The following is a 23,643-nucleotide window of genomic DNA, read 5'->3' on the forward strand; positions in this document are numbered from 1 at the left end:
ATGTAATAAAAGTAGAAAACGCTTTCTCTTAAATCCACTGTTAACTGGGAATTTTCTCTCTCCCGGGTTCCCGGCTTCTTTTCCAGGGCTAGCTCGTTAGGCACAGGTTTTTTGATTTCGACAGCACGCCTAGGAAGCGACGTTACGCCCAGGGGCGCGTCCACAAAGGGGCGGTGCATACGCGCTGACGACTAATCTGGCAGCCGGAAGCTGCCTCGGTCTACAGAGGAACAGGGCGAGCTCTTGATTTCCGGCGGCATTTTGAGGCGATCCTCTTAGCGGCCTGGTAGTGTTTTCCTTGTGTCTTCTTACTCTCCAGTCTCTCTTCGTTCCTTTTTTTCCTACGTCCCAGGCTCGCTTGACCCTGGCGAAGCGGCAGGCGGGTTCCGCTCCCCAGCCATCCCGGAGTCCCTCGGTAGCCGAGGACAGGTTCCCGGGAGCCGCGCGCACCTCCTTCTCTCTGTCGTCTTCCCGGGGCCAGGCGCGGGGACAGAGAGTCGCCTCCCCCGCTCTTTGGAGCGGCGGCGGCGGTGCCACCTCCGGACTGCGCTTGCGAAAGGAGCTCAGCGAGGAGGTAAGTTTGAACTCCGTGAATTGGCGTGGGTACCGGGGGAAAGGCGTTGGGTGGGCCCGGGATGGGGAGGCCCCGCTTGTCCTCCATCCCTGCTTGGGTCACGCCGGAATTTTGAGCTCTCCTTGAGCATTCCACCCTTAACTCTGCAATAGATCCCTGTGCTCCAGACTGGTTTCTCGCCCTGGTTCTGATTCTGGCGAGTTTGCCTAAGGGGGCAAGTGGATTCAGACTGGAGGCTTTGCTGGGTCACTACCATTTGATGCGAGCCTGGGAACTCTTGCGCGGTATTCGCATTGGTATGAGATGGAAGGGTGCCGGAGTATGGTCTTAGATTGAGAAGCTCCCTCTTTACACATTCCAGACCCGTTAGGGAAAGGTATCTTACTTTTGGTTATATTTGGTCTTGGTTATTTCCCGGCAGTGATTACGACGCAGGTGCTCGGAGTTGAGGAGTGTTACTTTATCTTCACAGTCCCTAGGTAGTTACTTTTGGCAACTATCTGTCAGAAACCCGGAAAGGTGAATGAAAGGAGAGGCTCTGATGTTTGGCATTGTCTCTTTCTAAATAGCTTAAAATAATTTATGTGGCTGGAAAATTATTCAGAGTCGATACCACGTGAATGATATCGGTAGGATCTTGTTTGTGGAGCGTAGTGTCGAGCCATTCGGTTATATCCCGAGGTTTTCAGATAATTTGAACTACTTTGAAAATTATGGGCGTACGCAACCTCTTCAGGTTTTTGATTGTTTTGAAGAAATAATTTAAAAGTTTGGAAAAATCTTCACACCTCAGGTTTTCAAAGTTTTGCCAAAAATACTGTTGCAGTAAATCCAAATGCTTATGCAGTACAATCCATGCGTATGTATGTGGTGCCTGTTCTCGGAGTCTGGTTCTGCAGTGTTTGAAATTACTGACTTTAGAACCTAAGCGACAATGTTTTGGACAGTTTTGTGGACATATCTCTAGATTTTCGAATAATTTAGAATTTAATGAAATATTTCGATTATAACATGACAGTTTCACAAAGAGACTAAGAATGTAGGTGCAGGTATGTAGCAATTTGTGTCTAAAAATAGTTGTATTGTGAAACTAAGACTTTTACTGTGGGAATCTGGGAGGATCTAGTTTTTTCAGGTGCATGCCTCTTACGCGCTTCCTAACTATCTGTGATTCGAAATGAACATTGATTGCGTATTTTAAGATATGCAAATTTATCTAATTTTCATATTTATAAATTAAAACTAAAATCCCACAGGTGGATGCTATTTTACTTTCTGTACAAGTTATCAAACATTTAATAAGTTATCGGTGTTAACTTGTAGTGTAATATGCACTGACATTTACATATAGAAAGCAGTTGTTTAACATTTATTTATAGAATTGGTTTTCAGTAAATTTTAGTCTTTCCTACCTCCCCCAAACCCCACTCTGCTTTTCATACAGAGTTGAGTTGGAGCTTTTTCAGCAGATACTTAGTAGCAGTTGAAATGTTAACTGGTGTTGGTATATATAAAGTGTCTTCTATTCTTTTTTTGGTCGTTTTGTATGTTGCAGTTCTGTTTACTTCACTTTATAGTAGTTGCCAGCATGGGATATTCTCCCTGCCTAGTCTTTTTAACAAAATGTATTTTCTGCACAATGCTACAATATTGCCTTCCTCACACCTGTGTAGTCAGTTTAGTGCTGACGATTCTGTTTTGAATTCAGTTTGAAATTGTTTTAGTCTATCTACATATAAGCAATTGGCAAGATTGTTCAAGAAAGTTCTTTTTTCTTAAAATATGTTAAGAAAAAATTCTCTCACACTATGCAACAAATAAACTTAACTGTTTTTCTTTCAAAACTAAGAAATATAAATATGAAGAGGTCTTATTTTTAATATAACACTTTTAATTTTAGGATGCCAGTGGATAGAGATTTATTCTCCTACCAGTTAGTACCAGTAATTATGTAGCTTTAATTGCTTAGTTATTTCACAGTTCCCTAATATTATGGTGCTACTTATCCAGATTAAAGTGTTTTATGGTTTCATTTATGCTACCGGAAGATGAGAACTCAAAAAGATGTAATTGTGGATTGCAGTGAGAATACTAGAACTAATAAGTTTTACTGACAAGATTTTAGTAATCAGGGTTCAGAAATAATTTAAAAAGAGGCCCCTGTGTTTCTCCCTTCTCAGTCATATTTATAGCATGAAGCTATGAGTACATTGTGATATTTGTAAGTTTCCGGGGGAAGGAGGACATTTCCCATTTATTAAGACTTTTTGTTGTGTCTTAATAGATTTAAACTTTGTGTCCCATGTTTTTCATTTTCTTTATGCCGTGCGGCTTGTGGGATCTTAGTTCCTCTGACCAGGGATCGAACCTGGGCCCTTGGCAGTGAGAGCTCAGAGTCCTAACCGCTGAGCCGCCAGGGAATTCCCTTCATTTTCTTTTTCAGTTGAAAAAATATTAAAACTTCTGATATTTATTTACTCTACAAATGGAGAGGAGAAATAGGAGAATAACTCAACAGACTTTTACCACTGTCACTCTGGCTTTGCTAATAATGCTCGTGTTTGGGAAAGACATGATAATGTGAGTTGGGAGTGTGATGGTTACTTAAAACTAAAGAATAAATTGAAAACTGAGGGAAAGCCTTCAAAGTCTCTGAGATAGGGAAGACTTTAATATTTATATTTTTTCTTATTGTTTCTAATTTTTCTCATATATTTTGAAGCATTTACTTCTTATTGAAGCCTGTTCAGATATTAATTGAAACAGTTTTCCTCCTCTCATTCAAATCTACATTTTATTCTTTTGTGGTTTATCTTTCTCTTTGGGCCCAAATTTTTAGAGTGAAAATTCTAATCATCATATTAGATGGTAACATAGTTTTAAATTAATATATATGAGCAAATGTTTTCCTCGTGTACTGTAGGTTATGTGTATATATTTAGAAAAATGGGATTTAAAATATTATATTTTGTATTTGCAGGCATAAGGCATTTTATCTGTGCAAAAATCATAAATGTTTCATAATAATATTTAGATAATTTGTTGACTACTGATAGAAGTTCCTAGATAGATGATCAGAAGAATTTCTGTTTCTGTCAATTAGAAAAGTTCAATTTCTACTTTTTCTTTTATTGCCTCAGGGTTTCTTTTCTTTCTTCTTTTTTCCTGTCTAGGACCTCCCTGTAACCTAGACCTGGTCCTCAAACTCAGTGTCATTTTAGGCCAAGGTCTGACACAGTTGGACTCTCTGAGAAAAGAGAATACGTCTTTACTTCATTGCTGTTCTTCCCTGAGTTGGAAGACTCAACAGTAGCAGAAGTAAAACTCCTGGGATAATCACTATGTAGGTGAATCTTGTAGTTGCTTGATGTCACCTGTAAGAGCTACTTTGTCTCTGTTGGAAGGAACTTTTTTAGTGTCAAGAATACAAGTAAAGGGATAAGATTGGATCATTAGTCCTCACTTGATTGTCTGTCGCAGTCCAAACCCTTTGAAGTCTTCAAAGCTTATGTTAGGGATCTAGGATGGGAGAGAAGCTGTGAGACCCTGCTTTCCAGCAGTAGGTCAGAGGAGGAGAGGAGTGCTGATTCAAGCAACAGATTATAGGTGGGGAAGAGAAACCGTTGAGTTAATAATACCTGGAGCCCTCAGAAAGACAAGAAAAGAGATATGACCAGTGTTTCAAGTATAATAATAAATAGCTTGTTACCCCAGTTGTGCAAAACACTACTGTTGATTTTTTTTGGAGGAGGGAGGGTGTGTTTGGAGTAGGGGCATGTTGGAGATAGAGATTTTGGGGGCAGACCATTTCCACTGATAGTGGAAGGAAAAATGTAAGCTTAGGGTTACTTGTCTTGATGCAGTGTGGTGGGATGGTGTGCCTGTTTCCCAAGTTGTAGATAACTAATAATAACTAATAAGAAACTTTTAGAACACATTCATTTTTAAGTTTATTAATAAATGTTTTTAAAATTGAATTAATGAGGATTTCAATGTACACCTGTATGTTTTTATAGTAACAGATAATGAGACTTTAAAAATTTGTTTTTGTTCTTTTTCCATACATTTTGTTACATGTTTACTTCTTATCGAATCTTAGTTATAAATTATAAAAAAGTGTTTTTCTCAGTTAATCAAAGCTCTACGTCTTCTAGATCTTTCTCAGCTCCACTGATCGCTTATCTTGGCTTTATGTTCAGTAAGTCAAATGTACATGTGGAATTTACCAACTTTTCCTTTATAAATTCACATTTGGGCTGAGAATAAGCTCAAGAAAAGTTAAATCAAAGATTATCTTGCAATACTCACTATAGTGTGGAGGGTGGACCTCATAGTTCCTTACTTGATGAACAGTTGATACATAAGTGATTTTATGTTGCACAAATTCTTGTTCACTTATGTGACACTGTAATTTTTTAAAATTTGTAATTACTTTCAAGTTACCTTTTTTGAATCACTAAAAATTGATTGTAATCGTAATTAATGATTACATTGTATATTAGAAAATAAGAACATAAATTTTTCCAATTTAAAACTACCATATTATATCATATCATATTTTCCTTTTGGTTCATTACCTGTTAATTTGTCAAATGTCCATATTCTTTGGACCTTTTCAAAGTGTGACTTGACAAGAAGTATCTAACTGGACCAAACATTGTAATTTTTTCTTTTTAAGTTTTGATTCTGTACTACCATGATTTAATTTCCTTTTAAGTGATAGGACCTTACTTTGAAACCACATTAAAGAGCATTTGTGAACTTTATAGAGACCAGTTCTTTACCAAATGGAACTTTTACTTCTTTAGTTGACATCATTCATTCTAGTAACTTTTGACTACTAACAAAATTTCAACTAATATTTAGTGTATAAAGTGTGTTACGGTTTAGTTCCTTTTTCTTTCTCTTAGGCAGTTCCTACCCACTTCTCACAGTAGTGTACTCTCTAGATTATTCTAGGTCTAGAATTTAACATTGTTTTCTAACATATATCATAGTGCTGTTATCTGATATTTTCATTTCTAGTTGAATCACCTGATTGTATATTTTAGTTTCTAATGTTTTATTTACTTTTGTAAAATATTTTTATAATTCATCTTTCTTTTCTTGTTAATAATAATGGTAAATAGCCTGTTTATTTCTTTTAGCATCTTTGACTTTTATGTCAATTCAGTGCAGTATAGATTATCAAAACATCTTCACTTTTTCTAGTTCTACAGCCTGTCATATTTTGAAAGAAGGTCACTTATCAACATTGAGGGTTTTGTTTTTTGTATTATTGCAAAATAAATTTCCGGATTATGCTGTTCTTCTTTGGCTTCTGTAAGACAAAGAAAATATTTAAATAGTATTTTTCTCCCAAGCTGATTTTTGGGACATAGCTGATGTTATCACTTAAACTGTGTAAAACATAATTTCTACTCTGACTAAAATTCTTACCTGATTTTATTTTTGGCAAAGCTTTCTTTAACCGTTAACTAGTTGATGGAGAATGATAGCACAACTTTCTTTAAAAGACAGTTATTAAATTTTGAAACAACTTTTATAAGGAACTTAGAAACTAAACATTTTATAGTGTGTTTTCTGAAATTGAATGTACTATGGAAACTTAACTGTGTGAGTAGAATCTCACTCTGTAGAAGAGGTAAAATTCTAGGCAAAAGATTCAAAATTGTTCTAAATTCACTAATAAGGTATGTCTTAGAAGATAGTTTCTGTTTACCTCTGTTTACTTGTGACCTCTCCTATGGCTTTTTTCTTCTGAGAAAAATCCCCTGTAATTTTGCAGTGTTATCTTATCTACCATTTCATCTACTTGTAAGTTATTGGCTCAGTTATTTAAAACTGAAGAATTTTACAGTTTGCCTCTCTCTTTTTTGGTTAAAGTAGTACAAAATGTCAAAAATTAGAAGGAAGGTCACAGTGGAAAATACCAAGACCATATCTGATAGCACATCCCGAAGACCCAGTGTATTTGAGAGGCTTGGACCCAGCACTGGCAGTACAGCAGAGGTGAGTTGTCACTAGTACAGTCACAGGGGTTCTCTTGAATTCCTGTACTTCAACTTCTTATTTATATCACAAAAGTGAATAGGTTGTTGTATTGTAGGAATATTGGTTTAGTAAATTTTTTAAAATGTGTTTCATAAAAAAGGAGTGAGATGGGCATTAGGGTTTATGGGCTTTTTTTTTTTGATGTTTTTATTATTTGGGGAGTAATATATCTCAGGTTAGTTGGAATTTTGATAGCATTTATTTAAATTTTGTCCCACTAGCATCTTTTTTTCCAGAAATAAATATGACTAAATATGAAATTTACATAGTAATATCTGTCTCTTAGACACAGTGCCGTAACTGGCTGAAGACTGGCAACTGCCTCTATGGAAACACATGTAGATTCGTACATGGCCCTTCACCCCGTGGTAAAGGTTATAGCAGCAATTATAGAAGGTAAATTGAGAACTTTGAATTGTTCATATACTATTAGAAGATGGCTTTTGTAATTTATCTAGTATAAAAATCTGAAATACTACCATATGTTTGGTCAGATTTTCTATTTTGGTGGTAGTCTTATCAATAGCAAAGATCGACAGGATCTTTTTAGTTGTTAATTTCAAGATTAATAGAGATGTTTGCTTTAAAATTAATTTGCTCAAAAATTTGTTTTTGTAATATATGTATGGCTTACTTTCGTGCCCTGCCCCGCAATTATGTATTAAAGTGCTGTTTAAGACGGCAGAATTTCATGGATTTGCTTTTAGTGAGGAGAGACTACATTCAACTCTTAAAATAGTAGAATTTAAATAAGTATAATTTTAGCTTTTTAAGATGTTCTAAATTCAAATCGTAATTACAAAAGATAATCTAATGCAAGCTCTGTAGGTGAAAATGCATTTGCCGAATCTCTTATCACAATATATTGAGGTAAATGAAAGTATGTATTTATATGTGGATAAATGTACTACCTATTTAGAATATCATTTTTCCTTTAATAAAGGCAAGGCTAAATTAGACTTTCCTAACAAAAATCTTTTATTTTTCTTTTGGCTCCCTCATGATGATTTTGCTATGGTGTTTAAAGATGTAACATACATAAAGATTGTCACAAAAGCAGTTTAAACTTGATTGGTAAACAACTGATTTACCTAGTCCTAAAATTGAATGTGCTGATTGCTTTGGCTACAGCGACAGTGTAAAAACTGAACATTAGCATTTGGAGATTTCCTTTTTAATTGGGTGAATTTTTGTGTATGTGTATGGATTTTGAAGTTTAACAGAACTTAAAATTCAAAACCTTAACATTAGCTGACTTTCTGTTCACTTAAATGTTGTACATTTTTAGGTTATTTGTGATGCTGAGTACTCTTGTTTTATTTGTATTTAGATTGTCATCTGTCCCTTCTGTCAATGTGGGAAAGTTAGTCTTTATAAGTTTAATACCTGTATAAACAAACACATACCTGGGGAAACTGTTTCAATAATTTTAATGTTTTGCTTATATTATTACTGTACTTTTAATACATGCTTTACTTCATCTGTGACATTAACATACTCAAAATTTTTATACAAGAGATGGTTGTGAGGCAAATGGGCAGAGAAATTTGTCTAAAATGGAAAAAAATAGTGTCATTACTAGATTTAGAATAAAGGATTTTTTATAATTTTGCTATTTTGTGCATTTTTTCCCCAATAACTTCCTTTGTATTTGTGTATTTTCCCTTTTTTTTATAAGGAAGAAAAATATATTTCATAATGTGATTCAGAGATGGAAAGAAAAGTAATGTATTTCAGAAATGCTTACTTAGTCACAAATCATTTAAGTCACTGAGCATTCACTGTATGTAGAGCATTCTGTTAGGTACTGTTTAGGATAGAAACAAGTTTATAATACACTGTCTTATTATTTAAAGGAAACTAGGGCACATAAAATTTACATGTGCATCATAATTATAATTTAAAGCATTTAAATGCTTGTCCTTAATAAGATCCATTTGCCAGTTCAGCTTTAACTGTTAAAACATTTAATATAGATCTATAAAATGTGCATGTAAATGTTAATGAGCTCCTTTAAAGTGAATTGACTGAAATTATTTTTTCACTAATCATGTGATTTGTATTAATGATTGATAAAGGACTCGATTTGATTGAACAGCTATTACTTGAAATAGATGTCAATATTTTTGTAATCTGTTTATATCTTTTAAAAACATTATACACATTTTTTTTTGGTGGCTAAAGAGGGACATATCATTCCTTAACAACTGTTGCCCTCTTTTAATGGTGCTCTAGGAATAGTCTATAAAGGCAGTGTATTTTCTACCTCTGCTTTATTTTTCTCACTCAGTGATGGTGTGAAAATAATTGAACATCCATTTATCAAATTGCTAATATAAATTATGAAGCTTTACCAGTGTTAAATATAAATATGTATATTTTTCCTTAATTAAAAACAAGAGTATAAAAGCAGAGTATAAACTCACTGTTGAAAATCTTGCTTTGAATTTTTCAACTACTTTCTACTCTGAAATAATTTCAAATTTAAGAAGAATTGTAAGAATAACATTATTTGCTTTCATTCTTGAGATGCATAAAATATTTTCACAGTTGTTGATGTTGCATCCAACCGTATACATGTATATGATAATACTGTTGTTTCTAGATTAATTTTGCAGTGCTGTGGTTTAAAACTTTACCTTCCTACTTTTTGCTTTCAAATATAACTAATATATTTATGTGATTCATAGGAAAACAAATTAAGCTATTAATTACAAATTCCTTTCTCTCAGCTCACCTATAGTTTCTTATTAATATCACCAGTACCTGCCACCCCATGGAGTTTTAGTGTATGCATTTTGGTTGGTATTGGGAGAAAACTTGTAAGTGATGCTTATATTTTTTTATATATTAATATATAAACTGAAATTTATTAATTGTTTTTCTGAACTTTAGGAGCCATGGATAGTAGAAAAACTATTTTGAGATTTGTGAGGTTATTTCTGTAAATATATTCTTATAAAATGTTATATAAATATAGATTTTTGTTGTTTTGTTTTGTTTTTTGTTTTGTTTTTGTTTTTTGGTTCAAAGGTCACCAGAAAGACCTACAGGGGATCTTAGAGAAAGAATGAAGAACAAGCGCCAAGATGTGGACACTGAGTCCCAGAAACGAAATACAGAGGAGTCATCCTCACCTGTTAGGGTAGGAATGAATTTCCCCAAACAAAGTTAAATTTCAGTAGTGATTTATTATTTATGTTCTATTTTAAATATTATCTTGTGTGCTAAATATATGGTAAATGTGTAATATTGCATTGCAGTGTTCTATATGTATAATGTAATTTAGAGGGAAAAAGTCCTCTGGAAAAACTCATAATTCTTACCGTTTTAGTTCTTGGTGGTAGTTAAAATGAAGGGATCTGGTTGGCAGAGCTCAAGCTGAACTTCATAGGGTTTCTGTGCCATGGTGGACATCATGAGTATTTAAATGTATTCTTAAGTTTTTGGAATTCAGCCAGCCATCATTTCCTGCTTGCTTCCAAGAAGAGTTGAAGTGCCTTGCAGTACAACACTTTTAAATTAAAACAGTGAAGGCAAGGCATGGTGGTGACAGAAACTGAACTAGAAAGCACATATGATCACAGAATTTAGTGGTGAAACCAAAAGAGAAGCACAATTTATGATGTAGTTTATTGATTAAAAGAAAACATAGATGTTTGTCAGGAATGGAAATTTCCCAGATCTAATTTTTTTTTAAAGAAATTTATCGTGCTCTTGTGTGTGCATTTGCAATGAATTTATTGAGATACAGTTCATCCATTTAAAGTGTACACTTGGGCAGCTTTTCACATATTCAGTCATGCATCCATCACCACAGTCTATTTTAGAACAATTTCATCACCCCAGAAAGAATACCCATAACCTTTAGCAGTCGTTTCCCTAGCCCCTCAGTTGACCACCAGCCCTGGGCAAACACTATTCCAGTTACTGTCACTGTAAATTTGCCTATTCTGGATATTTATATAAATCGAGTCATACAATATGTGAGTTTTTTTGTCATTAGTTTCTTTCACTTAGCATAGTGTTTTCAAGGTTTGTGAAAGATTAGGGGATGTATCAGTATTTCACTTCTTGTTTTTACCAAATAATATTCCATTGTATTGAGATATCACATTCTTTTTATCCATTCATCAGTCGATGAATGTTGGGGTTGTTTCCATGTTTTGGCTCTTGTGAATAATGCTGCTATGAACATTTGTATACAAGTTTTTGTGTGGCCATATGTTTTTATTTCTCTTGAGTTTATATCTGGGAGTGGGATTGCTCAGTCATGTGGTAACTATGTTTAGCCTTTTGAGGAACTGCTAGGATGTTTTCCAAAGCAGCTGCACCATTTTAAATTCTTTACATCAGTGTGTGAGATTTCCAATACTCCACATCTTTGCCAGAATTTGCTGTTATCTAATTTTTTGGTTATACCTATCGGTAATCTCATTGTAGTTTTGACTTGCATTTCTCTGATTGCTAGTGATGTTGAACATCTTCTTGTGTGCTTATTGGCCATTTGTATATGTTCTTTGGAGAAATGTCTATTCAGATCCTTTGTCCATTTTTAGATTGGGTTGTCTTTTTATTGTTGATTTGTAAGAATTCTTTATGTATTTTGGATCCAAGTCCCTTATATATATGATTTGCAAAAATTTTCTCTATTCTGTGGGTTGTCTTTTCATGTTCTTGATGGTGTCCTTTAAAAAATGTTTTTAATTTGATGAAATCCAATTTATCTATATTTTTGTTGTGCTTTTGGTGTCACATTTAAGAAACTGTTGTCTAATTCAAGGTCAAAGATTTATGCCTATGTTTTCTTCAAAGAATCTTAGAGCTTTAGCTCTTACATTTAAATCTTTGATCCATTTTGAGTTAATTTTTATTTATGGTGTGAGGTAAGGGTCCAACCTCATTCTTTTGCATATGGATATCTAGTTGTCTCATTATAGCCTTTTTACGAAAGTTACTGAATTGTGTAAGCAGCAACCTCTTTGATAATTTTCGATATATAGAAGCTTTCTTTTGGCTATTTTGATCCTTGAAAAAAAGCTGTGTCACAGTTTTATATTATAGTTTGTAAACATCTTTGGGGACTTAAAGTAATGCAGTTTTAAGTGTGTAGCTTTCTAATGTCTGATATGATACGTAAAACCGTTTTAGAAATCTCAAATGGTAGTTCTCAGCTGGCGGTATGTATCAAAATCCTTTTGGAGGAGAAATGGTCTTTTTCAAAATACACACGCAGGTACTTTACCCTTAATCTACTGAATTAGAATTTCTGGGTAGGGGCTGAGCATGTGTATTGCATTTTGAAATAACTTTTTATTTCAGAATAATGAATGGACTCCATGGTTTGCTGGTATATGTTTAACAACCACTCAGAAAAAAAGAAAGCCATACTTTGTAGGATTTACCAATTTCTTTGGTGTAAATACTCCCATCATGGTCAGTTTCAGGCTACTAAAATGGTATCACTGAATACAGAGTTGGGAAGTGTGGGAATACACACACACAGTAAATGTAATTAACCACAAGAGTAAAGTGTACTAAAATATTTGGGAAGTGAGTTTTGAATAATTAGTACTGTTGGTTTTAATATTACTTATTTAATTGTTTTTATGATTTAATTTTTAGTTACAGCTTGTGCAGTTCCTAAAAATTTAACAGTTAGCTCTTGTGAGTCAGTGTGAACTGGCTCCAGCATACCACTAGGTAGATTGTACTTAATGTAAAGGGCAGACATCTGGAATTCATATTCTGAACACGTTACTTTAGGAATTGTTATTTAATGCTACTGTCAGTTTCTTTATCTGTAAAATGGAGATGATAGCTATATTATTGTGTTGCTGTGAAGAAAATATATGTAAAACAAGTATCATGACTGACTCTTCCAATGTGACAGCCTAATAAATGGTATTAGAATAGCTCTTAGCCTTTTTTCTCAAATATAAATTGGTTTTAGGCTCTTAATAGGAGATGAATATCGGCATTGGAGATTGAGGTTTTTAACAGATATCTAAGTGTAAGTAGTTGTTGATTTAAAGGTTTATATGTTCAGCATATCGTTTTAGTAGACAGCAAAGTTGGTATTTTGTTAAGACATTTAAAGCCTGGTTCTTGCTTTCCTTAGATGAGATAGTCCTCAAAGGCACTTAACTTCATGCACACCTAAGGGATAAAGTCTCAAGATTCAAGAGTAGTCAGGTTTTAGGGAATTCACTATCCAAACTGTAGAGAAAACTGTTAATAAGTTAGGATAGCAGGTATTAATTATTTTGAGTGCTATATCTGGCACGAAAACAGGTGCTGATCATTTCTGTGGTACATTCCCTATTGTAACATGTGTGACTCTTGATCTTCACATAATGAATTTCTATGGGAAAATCAGATGTAGTTTATGTAGGGGCAAGTATCGCATAGATAACATAGCATGGCTAAGATAGGATGTGTGTGATTTTCTGCAAACTAATCCCACCGTTTCTCTGCTATTGACCTCAACTCCAGTGTGTCTGAGGTTGATAAACCCTGAACTTGTGGAGAGACCAATTCATAAATAGGTAAACTGTAATGCTATAGACTGTGGTAGTATGTCAGAGAGAGAAGAGCAAAGCTCACAATGGAGGGAATAAGTAACTGCCTGGGGAACCAGAGGAAAATGACATTTGCACTGGATATTGAAGGATAGATGGGATGAAGGAGGGAATGGGTGAGAGTCTAGGAAGAGGAAGAAAACCAACACAATAACAATATTTTAAAGGACTTGTGTGTTTGAGAACCTGTGAAGCTGTGCACCTAGAGTGAAAGAATTAACGGCATGTGTATGTGAGATGAGGGCTGAAGAGATCTATCTTGTTTACCAATTCATCTCCAGACCCTGGAACTAGTAAGTTCACTTACTGAATAAATGAAAAGTGATTCTGATGTGCAGCCATTGTTGAGAACTCCTGATGGTCTCAGGTCTGCGCTGTCCAGTGGGGCTGTTGAGCACTTGAAGTGTAGCTAGTCTGAATTGAGATGTGCTGTAAGTATAAAATACATACTGAATTTCAAGGACTTAGTATGAAAAAAAGAAAGTCAAATATCTTGTTAATAATTTTTTATGTTGGTCATATGTTGCATTGGCAATATTTTGGACATGTTGTTTGGTCTAGGTGATCGGAACCATGCTTAACATAATGGAACTGAATTTAACATGGTGAGAGGCTAATTTGAGGTAGTGTCAGTAAGATTTGATGACCAAAAGAATGAGTGGAGGGGAGGTGTTAAGCCTAACTACAGGCTTTCCATGCTATTAACTAAGATGGAAAGGCCCCTTTTGTACGCTAGACTCATAGCATCACAGACTACTAACTTTTGGCACTGTTTTCTGTATTTGCACAGACACTAATATGTTATTTTAGAACAGTTATGAAATAATAAACATATTTTTATGGTACTGGATACTTCTCACCAGTCTGTAGAACTTTTCAAATGCAGTCATTGAATTGTGTTTTCTTCTTCTATAACAGAGACTTGTTATTTTACATAATTCGAGCACACAATTAAAATAGCTTTGAAAGCAAAATTAGACCTGTGAATATAGAGTCAGGAGGAACATTCAAGCATTTGTTGATGATTAGGGCATGCATGTGCTATAGGGGATCTCTGTCTCTTAAGAGAAGCTTTGTGGCCACATTCAAGAAAGTATAAAATAATTCATCATTGTGGGAGGATATCTAATAGTTTAGGATTTAGAGGTGCACTGTGAGCATCTCTTGCTCACCTGAAATCTTACCTTAGAGCAGATGGGCAATGGTCTGAGTTTATTTGTATGAATTGATCTTTTAAAACATTTTTTTCTCTTTTAAGTTATAAAATACATTAGACATTTACCATTTTAAACATTTTTAAGTGTACAGTTCTGTGGCATTAAGTATATTTACATTGTTATGCAATCTACCACCATCCATCTCCGGTATTTTTCATGATCTTTGTTTTTAATGTCTTAATCTTTTTTGTCAATCTGCTTTCTCATATATGAAATTAAAACCATTGGAATAATGTTTCAACTGATCTGTGTAATATATTTTAAAATATTTTTTCTTAATCATTTTAATGACCTTCTCTGGTTCCAATAATAAGTCATTTTCAGAAGTTTTTCTTTTGAGACTTCAGAATGATGTTCCCTTTTCCTTGTCCAGTATTTTTTCAAAGGTCATTTTTATCATTTCCTACCCCACCTCAACCTGATGACTTATCTTCAGAGAATCTATTTAGACTTGATATTTATCCTCACCTCCACTCTGGATCTATTTAAAATGACTACTATGCAAATTACTTTTTCAGATCTCAGTCTTTAGCTGAATCGTAAGTTGATTATCCAACTTCCAGCCTCTTTCAGATATTTTATAGGCTACCATTGATGTTGACTTTGCACACTACAGTTGATTTTGACCTACCCTTAGTGCTTGGTTCTCTGGTTTTCTGAATTGAGAACTAATTTCTAGCATGAAGCTTTCTGTCTCTGGGAACTGTACCTCCCAGAATGTATACATAATTATTAGCTTTGCTTTGTAGTCCCCTACCCAGTTCTATTCCTGTCCCTCATTTCCCTCCCCCCACCACCTAAAAAAATTCCCTTGTTCTTTTTCTACATCTTGATATTTTTGGCTAGATGAGGAAAAAGTTTCACTGATAAGGAAGGAGATAGGACTATATGTGTTATAAAAAGCTGACTCATGCAATGGAGGACTTTAACTTAGAAGGCCTTATTAACAGTTTTATAACTATCCTGAGTAAGTCTCTTGCACCAACCAGTATGTCACAAGTTATAGTGAGAACCAAGTGAGGACGTACATGTGAAAATTCTTTGGAAAGAATAAAACACAGTAAATGTAAAACAGCAAGAGTAGAGGGTCACCAAATTAAAAATTTGAGAATGAGTATAGGATTAAGTAGAACAGAGGAGTGTTGTTTACCCATTTCAAAGGAAAAGGTTTAGAAGAGAAGGGGAAGGGTATAAGTGGAGATACAATATATACTACCTGGTAGGAATTTGATAATGTATATATAGTACATGATTGATTACTGTGATTTTTAAATGTAGATTAAAATGTTCATTTTATATAAAAAATATGTCTTTACCCTTGTATGATCTGCAAATACATAATATTTTTTGATAATATTAAAAGGAGTTCCAGTTGCCAAACCTTGGCGTATTAACAACCATTTATTTTGTTCATGGATTCTGTCAGGAAATCAGAAGGGGCACAGTAGGCATGGCTTATCTCTTCCTTTATGTCTGGAACCTCAGCTAAAGTATTAGGATGCTGGAGGCAGGAATCATTTGAAGATTTTTTCACTCTCATGTCTGGTTGTTGATGCTGGAAGTCAGCTGGAGGCCTCAGTTTCTATGTGGACCTCTTTGTATGGGTAGCATGGACTTTTTCTCTGATGGCTAGGGGAGAGAGAGAGAGAGAGAGAGAGAGCGAGCTGAGATCTGGTACTAGGTGTGCTTGTTCCTACTGGGGTGCTGTTTTTTTTAGGCCCTCTCAGCTGACAGAGCAATGAAATAATATGAGTGTATACTAATTGGTGTATATGCATATATCTATAAGTATTACAAGCAACCGTCTTTATCTGTATTGAGCTAAACATGAGTTCTTATTGATGTCTCTTAACTCTAATCCAGTACCACTATTTTTCTTTTTTTTTTTTTCTTTTCCCTCAAATGTCCCTTCCTTAGCTTGTGGGAGGTCTTTGTATTAGATCCTGAGCTCTGTTTAAAAGTTTACTTTATAAAATGTGTTCATTTTAAGTGTACCATTTGAGTCTTGACAAATGTACACACCTGTATAACCACCACCACAATGAAGATACATAACATTTCCATCACCCAGAACATATCTTCATGTCTTTTTAGAGTCAGTCCCCTCTCAAACCAGGCTCCTGACAACCTCTGATGTGTCACTATAATGGAATCAGATATTATATATTCTTGGGTCTCGGTTCTTTTAGCACAATACTTTTGAAATGCAGCCATGTTGTAGTATGTGTCAACAGTTTGTTTTATTGTGGGTTACTGTTTTATTATATGGATATGTCAAAATTTGTTTATCCATTCCCCAGTTGATGGACATTAGAGTTGTTTTCTGGTTATTATGCCTATTGGCCATATGGTTTTCTGGTTATTTTGGCTATTATGAATAAAGCTGCTATGAACATTTGTGTACAAGTCTTTGTGTGGACATAGTTTTCTGTGGGTAAATACCTAGAGATGGAACTGCTGAGTCATATGTTATGTGTATGTTATGTGTCTTAGCATTATAAGAAACTGCCAAGTAGTTTTCCCTAGTGGTTATTCCATATTACATCCTCAACCCACAGTGTATGAGAGTTTCAGTTGCTCTACATTCTTGCCAACACTTGGCATTGCTCTACTGGGTATATAGTGGTTTTAATTTGCATTTCCTTTTTTTTTTAAATTAATTTATTTTTGGCTGCGTTGGGTCTTTGTTGCTGCGTGCAGGCTTTCTCTAGTTGCGGCGAGCAGGGGCTACTGTTCGTTGCGGTGTGCGGGCTTCTCATTGCGGTGGCTTCTCATTGCGGTGGCTTCTCTTGTTGCTGAGCAGGGCTCTAGACGCAAGGGCTTCAGTAGTTGTGGCGTGCAGGCTCAGTAGTTGTGGCTTACGGGCTCTAGAGCGCAGGCTCAGTAGTTGTGGCTCATGGGCTTAGTTGCTCCATGGCATGTGGGATCTTCCTGGGCAGATTCTTAACCACTGAGCCTCCAGGGAGGTCCCTTAATTTTCATTTCTTGATGATTAGTGATGTTGAGCGTCTTTTCATGTGTTTATTGGCCTTTTATAATTTTTTTGTGAAGTGTCTGTTTATGTCTTTTGCTTATAAGTTGGGCCGTTTGTCTTATTACAGAATTGTGGCTCTTATATGTTCTGAATACCACCAGTCATTTGCAGGATATGTGTATTTCCCAGTATGTGACTTGCCTTTTCATTTTCTTTGTGGAGTCTTTTTTTTTTTTTTTTCCTGCACCGTGCAGCATGCGGGATCTTAGTTCCCCGACCAGGGATCGAACCCATGCCCCCTGCAGTGGAAGCACGGAGTCTTAACCACTGGACTGCCAGGGAAGTCCCTGTGGTGTCTTTAAAGATATCCTTTAATTTTGATGAAGTCCAATTATATCCTGCCTGGATTGACACAGCTTCAGTAGTCCTTGATAGTTTCTTTGTTTCTGTTAAGATGTTCCCAGCTCATTGTATATATTTTATATCTATCCTCTACTTGGAGTCAGCCATTTTCCCCTACGTACAGCGCTGGTTCTTTTATTGGGAGATGGTATTTCAGGACCACTACTTGGAAACCACTAGTTTAGTTATTTTTAGGGCTTTTCATTGTATTTCGCCTAGGAAATACATATGTATCTTCTCTTTAAAAACATGCACGCAAACATGAGTTCAAATAGTTCAAATTTAGAATTGCAAGACTTTTACCTAATTCTTTGATTTTATAGTTGTATCACTTTTCTCTTATGCTGAAAATTTTAGTCCCTGTTGACATTCATTTGCATTATCTTACATTTAATAGTTCCAGAATAATAATTAACAATCGTATTACTAATAATATGATTACTTCGAACAGTTTAAGATGTCTTGGTAGTTCTTAGGATATATCCCATGAGGGAAATATCTGTGATATATGTTTCTTAGGAAGAGATAGTCAAATTATTGTATTTTTTAAAAATTAATTTTTATTGGAGTGTAGTTGATTTTCAGTGTTGTGTTAGTTTCTGCTGTATAGCAAAGTGCAAATTATTGTATTTTAAGTCACTTGAACAGTTGTCTGTGTGGTTAAACCACAAAATTGATGAAGTTGGGTTGATTCATTTGATTTTAGTTTTAGGGATTTTTAAAAATATAATTTTGTTTTCTAAGTATATAAAACATTTTCATGGTTTCAAAGTTATGAGACTGATGCCTACTGGGCTAATGAGGTATCTTATGTTTCAAAGTTAAATCTACAGAACAGGTTACATTCAGGAAAGTCTACCTTTTATCTCTGGATCGCTCTATTTTTTTCCCTATAGGTAACCTAAAAACTAAATTATTGGATTATCCCGCTACTTTAAAATATATATACACAACTATTTGCAGGTGACATGATACTATATATAGAAAACCCTAAAGACTCCACCAGAAAAACTTTTAGACTAATAAATGAATTCAGTAAAGTTGCAGGCTGTGAGATTAATATACAGAAATCTGTGGCATTTCTATACACTAATAATGATCTATCAGAAAGAGAAATCTATTTACAGCAGCCTCACAAAGAATAAAATACATAGAAATAAATTTAGCCAGGGAGGTGAAAGACCTGTACCCTGAAAACTGTAAGACACTGATGAAAGGGATTGAAGATGACACAAATAAATGGAAAGATATACCGTACTCATGGATTGAAAGACTTAGGATTGTTAAAATATCCATGCTACCCAAAGCAACCTACAGATTTGTTGATTCTTTCAGAATTTCTACATAGACAATCATGTCATCTCTGAACAGACACTTATTTCTTCCTTCTCAATCTGTATACTTTTTATGTCCTTTTCTTGTCTTATTGCATTAGCTAGGACTTCCATTATGATGGTGAAAAGGAATGGTGAGAGGGGACGTCCTTGTTTTGTTCCTGAGGTTAGCAAGAAAGTTTCTCACCATTAATTATGATATTAACTGTAGGTTTTGTATAGATGTTCTTTATCAAGTTGAGGACGTTCTCCTCTGTTTCTAGTTTGTTAAGAATTTTGATCATGAAGGAGTGTTGGATTTTGTCAAATACTTTTTCTTTGTCTATTGATATGATCATGTCTTTTTTTTCTTTTTTAGTCTGTTGATGTGATGAATTACCTGAATTGACTTTTGAATGTTGAACCACCCTTGCATATCTGGTATAAATCCCACTTGGTTGTGGTGTATAATTATTTTTATATATTGTTGGATTTCATTTGCTTATATTTTGCTAATGTGTTCAGGAGTTTTGCATCAATGCCCATGAGAGATCTTGGTCCTTTTTTTTTTTCTTGTAGTGTCTTCATCTAGTTTTGGTATTAGATATTTAGGTATTAATGCTGGCCTCAGAATAATTCTGTAAATATTCCCTCTGCTTCTGTCTTCTGGAAAAGACTATAGAGAATTGGTATAAGTTGTTTCTTAAATGTTTGATAGAATTCTTACATGAACCCAAGTGGACCTGGTGCTTTATGTTTTGAAAGGTTATTAATTATCGATTCAATTTCTTTAGTAGATATAAGTCTGTTCAGGTTGTCTATTCTTGATGTGTGAGTTTTGGCAGATTGTGTCTCTCAAGTAACTAGTCCATTTCATCTAGGTTATCAAATTTGTGGGCATAGCATTATTCATAGTATTCCTTTATTATCCTTTAAATGTCCTTGGAATCTGTAGTGATGTCTCTTCTTTTGTTTCTGATATTGGTAATTTTTGTTTTCTCTCTTTTTTTCTTAGTTAACCTGCGTAGAAGCTTGATCTTTTCAAAGAACTGGCTTTTGGTTTTGTTGGTTTTTCTCTGTTGATTTCCTGTTTTCAGTTTCATTGATTTCTGCTCTAATTTTTGTTATTTTTCTTCAGCTTACTTTAGATTTCAGTTGCTCTTCTTTTTCAAGTTTTCTAAGGTGGAAACTTAGATTATTGATTTTAGAGCTTTCTTCATTTCTACTATATGGATTCAGTACTGTAAAATTTTCTCTAAACACTGCTTTCACTGCATCTCACAAATTTTTTCATAAATTGTATTTTATTTTCATTTAGTTTGAAATATTTTAAAATTTCTCTTGAGATTTCTTCTTTGACCCATGTGTTAAGTAGAAGTGTGTTGATTAATCTTCATATATTTTGGGATTATCCAGCTATCTTTCCATTATTAATTTCCAGTTTAATTCCATTGTGATCTGAGATTAGACATTATATGATTTTTGTTCTTTTAAAAGTGTGTTTTATGGTCCATAAAATGGTCCAGAATGTTCCGTGTGAGCTTGAGAAGAATGTGTTTTCTACTGTCATCAGATGAAGTAGTCTGTCGATGTGAGTTATATCCAGTAGATTGAAGGTGCTTTTGATTTCAACTGTGTTCTTGCTAATTTTCTCCCTGCTGGATCTGTACATTTCTGATAGAGGGGTGTTAAAGTCTCCAAATGTATTAGTGGATCAGGTATATCTCCTTGCAGTAATATCAGTTTTTACTTCATATATTTTGACACTGTTGTTAGGTGCATATATGCTAAGGATTGTTATGTCTTTTTGAAGAATTGTCCCCTTTATCATGTAATGCCCTTTTGTCCTTGCTAACTTTCCTTATTCTGAAGTCTGCCTGTCTGAAATTAACATATCTACTCCCACTCTCTTTAGCATAGTATATCTTTCTCCGTCCCCTTCCTTTTAATTTATATGTGTCTTTATTTTTATAGTTGGTTTCTCATAGACAACGTATAGCTAGCTGGGTCTTGTTTTTTGATCCACTCTGACAATCTGTGTTTTAATTGGTGTGTTTAGTCTATTGATGTTTAAAGTAATTATTGATACAGTTGTATTAATATCTACTGTAATTGTTACTGTTTTCTATTTGTTATACCATTGTTCTTTGTTCCTATTTTTGGTCTTCCACTGTTTTTGTGCCTTTTATGGTTTGAATTGAGCATTTTATACTATTACATGTTCTCTCCTTTCTTAACATATCAATTATACTTGTTATTTTTACTTTTTTAGTGGTTGCCCTAGAGTTTGCAATTACATTTACGATTAATTCAAGTCTACTTTCAAATAATACTATAGCACTTCACAGGTAGTCCAAGTACCTTATAATAACAAAATATTCCTAATTCTTTGCTCTGGAATATCTTAAGTGGTATCAGGATTTTCTGCTCTTGAAAGGTTTGGTAGAATTCCCATGTGAAACCACCTGAGTCTGGTACTATTTTATGAAGAAGTTCTGTAAGTAATTTATTTTTCCAGTGGAAATTAGTAGACTTTTGACTTTAAGTCAGTTTTGTTAATTTTTTTTCTAGAATATTATGTACTTTGTCTAGGTTTTTAAACTAGTTTGCATAGAGTTATGCAAAGAAATCACGTTTTTCTGTTTTCTCTGTTCTAATGGCTACTTTCACATTGTCATATAGGATTTTGAATACTTGTGTGTTTTCCCTTCTTTCTTCATTAGCTTAGTCAGTGGTTTATTTGCATCAGCTTTTGGATTTATATATTAGTTCTTTCTCTTTTCAACACATTTATTTCTCTTTATTAATTCCCTCCTTGGTTTATTGTATTCCTTTTCTTTTTTGAATTGGTGGAATATTTATTTATTTATTTTCATATACACACACATATTTAATGCTATAAGCATTTTTCTGATAACTGCTTTAGCTGAATTCCATGGATCTCATATATCATGCTTTCATTGTCATTATTTTTAAGGAATTCTCATCTTTAGGTTTGTATTTCACCTGTGGTCCAATAATTGCTTAATGGCATGTTTAAAATTTTTCAGATTGAAGAGCCTTTTGTTTGTTTTATATGTGTATTCTTTTGATTTTTTAAAAAATAACTTCTATATTATTGCTTTTTGTATTTCTTTTTCTCAGATTTGATAAGATTTTCTTTGTGGCCTAAGATATGGTCCGTTTTTCTGAATTTTCTGTATATGCTTAAAAAGAAGGTATATTTTCTATTTTTTGGCTTTCAGGTTCTAAAGTATATCTGAAACATCTGTTGTTTTGATCTCCTGTAGTTTTCATATCTTTGTCTACTTGATCTATCTTGGTTTGAGAATGTCTTTTAAAGTATCTTGTTAGTAGTATGCTTCTGTCTAGTTCACTCCCCATCTCCTGTAGCTGTGCTCTTCATTGCTGTATAAATCGGTACGTAGATACAGAAATATTAATAATTGTTCTCTCTTCATTGTAATTTTTAAAATATGGTGCTTGGAGATGACCTGATTTTTGTTATCTGTTGACTGTTTTTTGAAGTTTATAATCTTATTTGTTTTTTTGTGACTCTGCTTATTCTGAGATGAGCTAGTATAATTTTTGTGACCACCTCATAAAAGAAAATCTCTGATAACCCTATTAGGGGATTTTTCTTCAGTATAGTATAAACAAAATAAACTACAGTTTCCTTGGTGTAGATCTAAGTTTCTTTACCGTCTGTGTTTCTGTAGTGTTGAAAGGATCTGAAATTGCACATCTGTGAATCATTTTAAAATTTCAAAATGTCAGTTATATCTGTCCTAAAAGCTATATACTGAGCTCAGTTGTTGGGCTAATATTCAGGCCAAAAAGCCACAATAAGCATTGTTCATTATTTAAAAGTTTTTAGCCTTAATCAGAAGTGTCCAGTTGAAAAGTTTTGAAAACATTAAGGTGAGAACCATAATCTTTTAAAAATTAATAATAGCTTTTTGAATTGTTAATAGCTTTGATATAATATGTGATAGTAAATGACAGAAGAAAACTTTGGATTAACATTAACTTTAACTCGAGCTGCTGAGAGAAGGGTTTGACGTGCTTTCTCAAGAATGTAAACAGCAGCAAAACAAAGACAGAATTGAAACCAAGGATTGAGCAGCAAGTGTGAAAGCCGGTAGTGACTTTAAGACTTTTACAGGTATTACAGCTAGTCAGACACTAAGCCTTGGGCCCATCTGTGAAGAGAGAACTGGTGACTTGGAAGATGGAGTTGAAGAGTTTATCCAGAATGCAGCACATAAAAACAACGTTATAGAAAACATTGAAGAGGTTCACAAATGTGGAGGAAAAACTTAGAAAACCTAATGTACATCTAATTGGAATCCCAGGAAAAAAATAGAAAATGGGAAAGGCAATATTGAAAGAAATAGTGGCTGAGAATTTTCCATTATTGATGAGATATAAGCCTGCAGAAAGCACAATACATATCAAGTAGATATTATATCATAACTGCAAAACATGAGAGGCATAGAGAGAATATTGGAAAACCCAGAGATAAAAG

The 23,643-nt window shown here is 34.2% G+C and overlaps 1 protein-coding gene across 5 annotated transcripts in view; it reads left to right on the forward strand.

The window, feature by feature from the left end:
• The first annotated feature begins 248 nt into the window (after positions 1-248).
• The window catches only part of ZC3H13 (zinc finger CCCH-type containing 13), a 91,468-nt gene continuing 68,073 nt past the window's right edge, over positions 249-23,643 (forward strand). For 2 of the 5 annotated variants that reach the window (XM_060129045.1, XM_060129046.1), the window contains exons 1-4: positions 249-574; positions 6,461-6,586; positions 6,915-7,024; positions 9,662-9,773. In XM_060129045.1, the coding sequence (XP_059985028.1) occupies positions 6,470-6,586; positions 6,915-7,024; positions 9,662-9,773 (339 nt within the window). In that variant the 5' untranslated portion in view covers positions 249-574; positions 6,461-6,469. The remainder of the gene's footprint in view (positions 575-6,460; positions 6,587-6,914; positions 7,025-9,661; positions 9,774-23,643) is intronic. The other 3 variants (XM_060129047.1, XM_060129048.1, XM_060129049.1) reach the window with 2 other exon arrangements.

The sequence above is a fragment of the Lagenorhynchus albirostris genome, chromosome 18 (assembly GCF_949774975.1).
Source record: "Lagenorhynchus albirostris chromosome 18, mLagAlb1.1, whole genome shotgun sequence".
Taxonomy (NCBI): Eukaryota; Metazoa; Chordata; class Mammalia; order Artiodactyla; family Delphinidae; genus Lagenorhynchus; species Lagenorhynchus albirostris.